This window comes from Morone saxatilis, unplaced genomic scaffold (genome assembly GCF_004916995.1).
Source record: "Morone saxatilis isolate NCDOM2014 unplaced genomic scaffold, NCSU_SB_2.0 Contig6, whole genome shotgun sequence".
NCBI lineage: Eukaryota > Metazoa > Chordata > Actinopteri > Moronidae > Morone > Morone saxatilis.
The window spans coordinates 9,551,078-9,560,635 of record NW_023340206.1 but is presented as its reverse complement, the minus strand read 5'-3'; the positions used below and the strand labels follow the sequence as shown (position 1 = coordinate 9,560,635).

Below are 9,558 nucleotides of genomic sequence, written 5' to 3'. Positions count from 1 at the left end.
TGAGAGGGCTGTCCCTTTATCAACAGGTCCTGATGCAAACTGCAAGAGAGGGACTCCGCCAGCGGCACATTCACCGTGGCGGCGGGCGGCTGGACGTCGCATGCCAGAAGACCGCGGTTCCGCAGGTTGAGAGGGCTTGAAGGCCGCCTCCATTTCTGCATGGTACGGTTGCTTCGTCTGGTTGCCACGTACCCGGTGGTTGGGGTTTTGAATCCCTTAAGTTGTTGTGCGTTTTTGCGAGACCCTCTGGCACGGCGGTGAACGCTGGCTTGATCCCCCCTGGTGTTGGTTCTTATTTCGTTTCCCCTTCTTCCGTACGAGAAAAGCACAGGACGGGCCGACCTCGCTCGAACTAACAGGACGACGACGTGGTGCTGTGTCCTTTCTCCTGTAGACGTGCTGCCGAGGGATCTGCGCTAAAAGGCAGACCGTGTTGTAGTGGCCGAACTTTATTGGCGGTGTTTACTTGCAGTGGGTGGGCCTATTCAGCGTTGATGGCAAGTCCGAAGATTCCCCACCCAGGAGGATCGTATGGGTGGAATGGCACCCGCCCAGTCGAGATGGATTCTGTTATAGGCCTGAGTTCAGGGGCACGAGGTTACTGGATGGGACACTGGAGGATTTAACAGTGGAAAACTAAGCCGTTGAAGGTTGGAGAGGGTGTCTCTGTCTTAAAAGACCCCGACCCTCTTGTGGCTCCCTTCAATGGAGGGGTGGGTTCTATCAGTAGAATGGACTGTTGAGATGTAGGCTTCCAGCTGAATGGGTTGAATGTAGATTGACACAATTCTTGATAATCCCGTACAACATGAACATAACACTGCCGCCCGGATGCAGGGACGGAACGAGTTGGACCTCGCTGCACGTCAGCGGGACGCGTTGCTCTCGGTAAGCGTATGCCCTGGCTCAATGAAGCTCAGAAGGCAGGCACATAAGGCTTTTTTCCCCTGATGGAGTGTCCACACTCATAACCCTAAGAGCGACCCTCAGCGTTTAACTATAATGACGAGGCGAGAAGCCAAGGAGTCCTGAGAATAGTTGATGCAGACTAAGACGTAGTTACTCTCCTTCTTCTCAACAACCTGGGGATAAAATGTACCCTCAGGCTGCCTTGAGAACGATACTGGGCTCACGCTACAGATATCAGGTCCTGGAGGGAGAAACTACGAGTGTCTCAATTATCTCCATCAGTTGAGTCAAGGAGCCTAAACCCAACAGCATTCCACCCCTGAAATACAAGGAGGAGAAGGCAGAGTCAGTCTGACTGAAATCCAGTCTTCTTCGATAATCATGATCCCTGGAGTCTTTCTACTCTTTATAAGGGGAACAGAAAGTTCACTCGAAACTTTTAAGTATCGAACCAATAGTGAAAAGTTAACTGCCTCTCCTTACCTGTCTGGTTTATGTGAGCGGATTTAGCAAGTGCCGGTGTTTTTGAAGAGGTTAGAAAAGAAGTATAGTGTCTTTAAACAAAGCGTGGGGTACACCAGTACGTGGAGCATTATTAAGTGATCTGTGTTGTTTTCTATTGTATATTTTTAATTGGGCTTTAATTAAGCAAAAGTATGTTTTATCCGATTAATCGATGGAATATTCGAATATATATATATATTCAAAAGATTGGGGCTTGTGCAACTAAAATGAGGGTAAAGGTGAGGAAAGTCTGTATGTACGGTACTAAGATGGAAGGATGAGAGTTGAGGAACATAAAGGAAGAAGGAGGAGAAGGAGGAGGAGGAGGATGCAGAGGAGAGATGGCCTCCAGCCAAGGGCTCTGCAGTAAAGTTACATAACAGCAGTTTGCCTGCAGAAACCCGCTTCGTTAGTTTCATTCAGCTGTGAGACGATGGGTTTGTTTTCAGATGCCACAGCAGGGAACTTTTTCTACAGCAGATGTGAGTTTTCTACGGCTGACGCAGACGCTCGTCACTGGGCAGCATTCAAAGTCAATTTGACTTCGGTGTTTTGTGCAGGTGGGTGCAAAAATAAAAAACAAGAACCCAGAACCAACAAGTGTAATACAGTTAAAACACACAGCGACAGGCTCGAAACAAAGCAGTTTGTGCAATCTGCTACACCAGTACTGAGCCTCCTGAGGCCATGACCACCTCCACTGCACCTCATACATCACTGTCTGTGTCCGTGTACGTGTGTGCTTTTCATAATTGGCTGGATTTGCAGACAAAGCAGTACGGCTGTGACATTGAGACCAGAGGTTGCTCTCTGTGTAGGGAAGACGAGAAATGCATATTTCATACGTTCATTCAGCCCGTCGCCTTCCATTGAGGGTTAAACGCCTTTTTAATTTTTAATTTTTAAGGTGTTTTGAGGGCGAGTTCACTGGACGGTGACAGGGACTTTTGTGGTGAGAGGAGGAGGCTTCGATCTGACAGAAAATGATCCGCAAACTCATTTAAAAAATGTGCATGTTCAGGATATAATACCCCCGTTTATTTATATATATATATAACCAGCCTTTTCTCCTCTTTTTCTGTCAGTCTCTCTGTCTACACCTTCCTCCCCACCATCCATATGCAACGAGAAGATCATTAAATATCTATGACCAGTCATACATGTTCACTGTTGTGTGTGTATAAGCTGAGGATTAGGATTCGCTCAAAATAATGGCATTTTCGTGTTAAAAATCCAAGGTTTTTTAATTCATTACGTCTTTTTAAAATCTCAGTGCTTTGCCACAGAGCAGGATTTGTAGTATCTTGATGTAAAATATCTCAAATCAACACACGCAGCTTGAAGCTTTTAATCTCTCGCAGAGTAACGGGATTAAAATGCAGTCCCACGGCTTGTTTGTCGACAGTCAAAGAGGGTAAACATCCCTTAAACTTATTTTAAAAAAGGCTCTTTTTAAGTGAAAATGTAGCCTTAAAGTATTCTGATATGTTATTACATCTTTAGGAAACAAAGAGGCACAGGAAGTGTGAACGCATGAATGAAATTATAGCTCGTTTTGTGAGCTCATTCTTCCTTCCCTCTCTTTCTCTTTCTCTCCCGGGACAATCGAGGTGGCAGATTTGGTGACGAACAACAAGAATCTCTGTCTTCTGATTGGCTCATTCTCCTCTCAGCGTAACCTGTTATATTCATCCGTTACTGCACCGTAGCTCAGCCTCCCCCCTCCTCTTCTTTCTCTCTCTCTCCCTCTCTCCCCGCCTCCGTCACCTCCCTCCTCCGCTGGTTCTGCCTGGTGAGTGTGTGGAGGAGAAGCGGATTAACACACACACACACACACACACACACACACACACACGCGCAGACAGACACACACTGAGCCATGTGGGCTGGAGCGCTCACCTACACGAGACCGAGAGACGGGAATGCACATTCTGCCGCATCAGTCCGGTTTGAGGGATTTTGGGCATTTCAAGATCGTTTTAAGTGAACTTTTTTCCCACAATTTCATATTTTCTTTATCCCAAGACTGTTTTTTTTAATGTATTTATTGGAGTCTGGCTTTTTGTTTTTGTTTTTTGGAATTGCACCACGCAGCCAGCATCAGTATGCAGAGCTGATCTGATTGGCTGATCTTTGTGGTGCTAAGACGGCAGGATTGGTCCCGTTTTGGCTCCTCGGTTTGGGTTGTTGTTGTTGTCAGATGGAGATTTGAAGTGATTTGAGACTCTAGTTGTTTTCTACTTATTGCTTTTTCTATTGATTAGCCAGGGCATTTTTTTATCGGTTTTATATCCATAGTCTGATTGATCTCCAGTGTGAGTTAAATTCACACCAAAACTACAATCCCACCATGCCGAGCAGAGAGTCGTACATCGTTAAAAGAGGTAAAAAGCAATCACGCCGGCGAGCTGAGAAGGAGACGGGTCAGAGGTCTTTGTTTACCACGGCTCTCGGTTTAAATGTCAGCGCTGGTTCAATTCCCTCCCTGCCAGTCTCCGGCAGCCCCTCGGACCCCGGCAAGGGCTCAGCAACCCGTCTCGACCGGGCGCCGGCCCCCCCTAAACCCACCTCCCCTGCTTCCACCTTCTGGCAACCAATCAGATCTTTTGCCCTTTCGCAGCTCACGTCGCTGGTGCGCCGGGCCACCCTGAGGGAGAGCGACTTGGCGCCCAAGTACGAGAAGGTCCACAACTTCAAGGTGAGTCGCCCCCCGTTTATGTGTGTGTGTGTGTGACGCCAGAACCGCTGATTCAGCTCATGAGGTCTTATTCAAATTCACCTCAGAGAGCACAGAGCGTTAGGACACACACACACACACAGAGAAACACACATTTCTGCATTTACATTTCAGGCTTTAAGCTTCTGTTTAGATCCCCAGATTTCCATATTACAAGGAGCCATTAGTGAGGAGCACAAAGGTCAGAGCCGCAGTGTACCGAGCTCAAGGGAAACATGGACCAACACACACACACACACACACACAAAGAGCGCTGTGATGTGATGGAGGTTATTAGCATTTCATTATATAGAGTCAATTTATGCAATACATGAGCAGATTAACACCGTTCTGCCTGTAATTATTCTATAAATGTCCTTTCAGCACTCCTATTGTGTCTCCATCATTCTGATTATTGCTGGTATTCAAGTACTTGACCCAGTCTGGATTATATTAATGTATTCTCACCTTTCCTTCTCAGTGTATACCTGTGCAAATAAAGCATTTTTGCTACAGTTAATTGTTTTTTTTCCCATTTATTATTTATTTATTACCTTTTTTTTGTGAATTCTGTGACAAACTTACATTTTTAAAAGAGCCTTTTAACATTAAATGTCCCCTTTTTCTCTCTCTGTCTCTTAAACCAGGTTCATACATTCAGAGGCCCCCACTGGTGTGAGTACTGTGCCAACTTCATGTGGGGTCTCATCGCTCAGGGAGTCAAGTGTGCAGGTAACACACACACACACACACACACACACACACACCAGTGTTTAATGGACTTCTCTCCAGCTCTGGTCTCAGTAATCTGATCAATTTCTGTTCCTATTCGCCTCCTCTCCTCTCTCTCGAGCCGTGACTCGAAAGTGGGACAGCAGGCTTAAAGTTAGTCACTTTTGCTGTTGAGTCATCTGCGGTGATTTTAAATGTTAAAAATCCAATTTGGTGCCAAAGAACACGCTGTCAGTGTGATTATTACTGTGTGCGTGGGTGATGAACTGTGCCTCCGCAACGCCTACGCTTAAAGGCTACTTTTACCATCCAATGTGGTTATTATGCTTTAAGTAGCAGATCTTTACGGGCAGAATTATGTTATCCTGACATTGCTGTTGGGTCTTTGGGTGTAAAACGATCAATTGTTTTTTAAAATAACTCAAATTCCCTTTCCTGATCTGTGTTTCTCGGTCAGACTGCGGCTTGAACGTCCACAAGCAGTGCTCCAAAGTCGTGCCGAACGACTGCCAGCCAGACCTGCGGCACGTCAAGAAGGTGTACAGCTGCGACCTGACCACGCTGGTCAAAGCCCACAACACCAAGAGACCCATGGTGGTCGACATGTGCATACAGGAACTCGAGGCTAGAGGTGAGCGGGAGAAAAATCAGAGTGGGTATATGTGTGCGGGTGAGTCAGTGGTTATATAATGTTGAAAAATAAAAGCTTGTACTGTTCACAGCCTCCTCCTCTTTGTTTATATATTGCCTGTGTCTTCTTCGGTTTAATTAACGTAAGCTGCTCCACTGCCACAACCGCAAAGAAGCCATTATCACAAACACATTGTCGTATATCAACATTCATTTATAGAATAATCAGCAGGACTGTCTTAAAAAAAGAGGGCTGCATGATTATTCAGATTTTTCCCAGATTAACTGATTGTAACGTCATAAAATAGTAAAAGAAAATGCTTCTTACATTTCTTCTTTTGTCAAACCAAGAGTCAAAAACTCAAAAATGTTCAATTTATAGTGACAGAAGACAAAGAAAATATGCAATTATTGGAATTGAAGGTGGAATTTATTCGTCTTTGATTAAAACACATTTATCCATTAACTCCTCTCATCATGTCTCAGGTCTCCAGTCGGAGGGTTTGTACAGAATATCAGGCTTCAGTGAGCTGATCGAAGATGTCAAGCTGGCCTTTGACAGAGGTGAGGATCAGTGCAAGATCAATAAATCATCTGCAGCTGTCTCTCTCTGAAAATAACTGATTGTTGGGTTGATCCGTTGCTCCACAGATGGAGAGAAGGCTGATATCTCCACAAACGCTTACGAGGACATCAACATCATCACTGGAGCCCTCAAACTCTACTTCAGAGAGCTGCCTATACCGCTCATCACATATGATGCCCACCCACGCTTCATAGACGCTGCAAGTAGGTCTCCGCGCTTTCTTTACCTTTTATTACATAAGACGCAACAATGAATGGTTTTAGACGCCAAGCTGGGCTCTGAAGGCAGCGTGCTACAAATCAAGAAGAGACGTGGGTAAAATGTGTTTGTTCCGGTCATTTTCTTTCAATTTTCAGTGATGCAATCCTAAGAAACACTCAGATATCAGATAGCCTGTGTATGTTCAGAGCTCCTCCAACACTTGTCCTTTTTAATCTGTTCATTTTTGTGTCTGTTGCAGAGATTTCAGACCCAGAAAAACGTCTGGAGGCTCTCCATGAGGCCTTGAAGCTGCTGCCGCCAGCTCACTGCGAGACGCTGCGATACCTCATGGCTCACCTCAAGAGGTCTGAACGCCGTTTCACTGAATCGCGAGCTTCAGTTGTGATTGCTAAGTTGTTTTAACATTCAGTATTTCAGTTTTGTGTTCAGAAGGACTTACTTTAAACCCTCTCTCCGTCCAGAGTGACCCAGCACGAGAAGGATAACCTCATGTCAAGCGAGAACCTGGGAATCGTCTTCGGCCCGACGCTGATGAGGGCCCCCGAGCTGGACGCCATGACGGCGCTCAACGACATCCGATACCAGAGACTTGTGGTGGAAACGCTCATCACCAACGAAGACGTGTTGTTCTGAGAGGAGAGGTAGAGGAAGGACACACAGGTTGGGAAGGAGCTCGTACGCTTTGTCCTCCGCCTCTGAAAAGACGGACAGAAAAAGTGACTTTTTACAAGAAAATGAAGGAAAAAAAACATGCAAGATACCTGAAACATGCGTCTTGCTAGAGAGGTCAAAAAGTACCATACCTGTTTTTTTTGTTTGTTTTTTAGGAGCGGATGGAAGGAGCGATGAAGGGAAACGACTATTTGCAAAGAAGGAAGGATGAAGTGTTTCCCCCACATTTTAAATGCAAAACTCAGTCAAAAGATAACATTTTTTCATTTGTTATAACTACAAAAACTAATATACTGGAACACTTAATATTTGGAAGGACAATTTCCAGCCTTATTTGATATAAATAAACAATTATTATCTCTTTTGATGATTGTTCTGTATCATAAGGAGAAAATAATAGCAGTGTTGCAGCAGCACTACTTTCTCTGTGTCGGGGAAACACTGATCCATGTGTATGTTAATATCTTCTCTTTCTTAAATGGATGCCTTGACAGTTTTAATAAGACTTATTTTAGGTCTGACTGGATTCAAATTAAAATCAGTTTTCAGTGTGAAATGCAACAAAGCTGCTTTCTAATCAGTGTAGTGACTAAAGTTTTGCTTCAAGGCTCTGCGTCGAGGTGTCCCTTGAATCCTCCTTGGGAGAAGAAGAAGAAGCACTGACTTCAGTAGACAGCTGGATGAATGAATGAATGGAAAAAGTGAATCACTCATTCCTCCGAAGGGAACTTAAGTGACTTGGACCTATTGTGTTTTCATTCCTCCTCTTTTTTTAAAACTCTTTACTTCACAGCTCCCTCTTCTGTTCCTCTGGCTGAAAATGTAATTATACAGTGACCTTAACACTAACAACTAAGTAGTCACTAACATAGAAATAATCCCTTTTTTCATGTCGTGTTTTAAGCTTTTGTTTAAAGAAGTATTTTTCTAGTCGTGTTGCTGTATGATTACATCCAATAATGGAACCAAATGAGCTGTAAATTAAACGGTTTAAACACTTTTTCCTCACTGTTTTTGAACCAATCGTGTGTTCTCTCACTTCGCCTCTGAGGGTGAAAACCTGCAGAGGAAGCGTTTCAGATCTGATTTAGACGTCTTCAGACGGTGGAGAGAGGAACACATCATAAGTGACTTGAAAGATAAACATGTGAAGCGTTGTTTTGTCATTTGTATGAAGCGGTATTGTAATTAACAAGCAGATGCTAAAAATACTAATTGAAGCTCTTGATCGCGTGCCCGAATGCAATCCCAGCAGAGTGAAACACACAAATCATTTTATTGGCCCGAGCGGGAATAATGCAGACACTCAAAGCGTCAAATAACACCTTGTTTGAATTTTGACATCCTGTCGCTACCCAAAAATAAAAGCAGAGGCGCTCAACACAACAATAACTCGTAATGTTAATCACTCTGTGTCAGTGATTGTAATTAAAGCGGTAGCTGTCGGCATTGTCGGTTTAAAAAGAAACTGTGAAATCGTGAGAAATAATATAGCTCACGCACGAGTAAAGCCGTTTTTATTTAATTATTCGACTGTTTTTTTTCCTTGAAAAGTGTTGGGTTGGGGTAGAAACGGATGCATTAGCCCCCTCTTTGTTCATTTCTGCCCCCACTTCTGTCGGGGGTCACTGATTACCTTTTGCAAAGCAGCAAAGACACAGTTGTAGAAAAAAAATGAAGCGCACCCCCGCTCCTCGCTGCGTTGGGTGTAACATGAACGTAACATTTTTCTAAACATATGTTTTTCATGTGTTTATTTGAACTGTTTTGTTGACGACATGTTGTTTATTCCTCTCTGTTGATCTAACCGTGTACTAACTACCACTTGCGAGGCTTCAGTGATCTGTGATTCTTGCTTTCTTATCATAAAATGTTGTTTTTTTTTTTAAACGTCATTGCTGTAAAGTATTTTCTATATGGTTTATGCATGGTGAAATTAAATTATTAAATATGCCTCTCAGTTTAATTTTGTTCCTCTTCTGTCTCTCCAGATACACATCCTGCTTTATATACGCTGCACGATAGGGTAAAAACATCATATTGTGATTATTTTGACAGATGTATGATTAATGATTAGTGCGGGAATGATCGCTTTCGCATCTCAAATTTAATTTACACCCAAAAAAACTGATTTAAAATCGTCATGATGTGAAATTCTGCACCAACGTACAAATCTGCATCTCTTCAGAACTACACTGCTTCATTATAATGCTGTTCTGTCACACATATACCTTCATCAAAACATCGCAGAGTCTGTGATTAGCATATTGCACTTGGCTATAGTAGAATTTCGGTAATATTTCTTTTAACTGTGCAGCCCGAGTTTAATTTGTATACTTAGTAGAGCCCGAATGAGGGAAAACTATCCAGTGTTTCGCAAAGAAAAGTCAGAAAATACCTTTTTTCCTGAAGGGACCCGTTACTATCATTGAGTAAGTGACATATATTATGTATATTTCATATTATATGCCTCATAAACAGTGAAAAATGCTAAAAGTTTGTGCAAAAAATGCATTTGGATTCATTTTGAGCCGATTATTTCCTGTAAATATTGTTTTTTTTTAGTAAAGTAAGTAAGTAAAGTTTA

At 43.3% G+C, this 9,558-nt stretch overlaps 1 protein-coding gene across 4 annotated transcripts in view; it reads left to right on the top strand.

Moving 5' to 3' along the window:
- The window catches only part of LOC118339792 (N-chimaerin), a 17,713-nt gene extending 8,776 nt beyond the window's left edge, over window positions 1-8,937 (top strand). For 3 of the 4 annotated variants that reach the window (XM_035677539.1, XM_035677541.1, XM_035677540.1), the window contains exons 9-15: window positions 4,034-4,111; window positions 4,777-4,861; window positions 5,319-5,492; window positions 5,978-6,055; window positions 6,143-6,280; window positions 6,538-6,643; window positions 6,761-8,937. In XM_035677539.1, coding sequence (XP_035533432.1) covers window positions 4,034-4,111; window positions 4,777-4,861; window positions 5,319-5,492; window positions 5,978-6,055; window positions 6,143-6,280; window positions 6,538-6,643; window positions 6,761-6,932 — 831 coding nt within the window. In that variant the 3' untranslated portion in view covers window positions 6,933-8,937. Of the gene's footprint in view, window positions 1-1,576; window positions 3,881-3,976; window positions 4,112-4,776; window positions 4,862-5,318; window positions 5,493-5,977; window positions 6,056-6,142; window positions 6,281-6,537; window positions 6,644-6,760 lie in introns of those variants that run through there. The other variant, XM_035677542.1, reaches the window with a different exon arrangement.
- The last annotated feature ends 621 nt before the right edge of the window (window positions 8,938-9,558 follow it).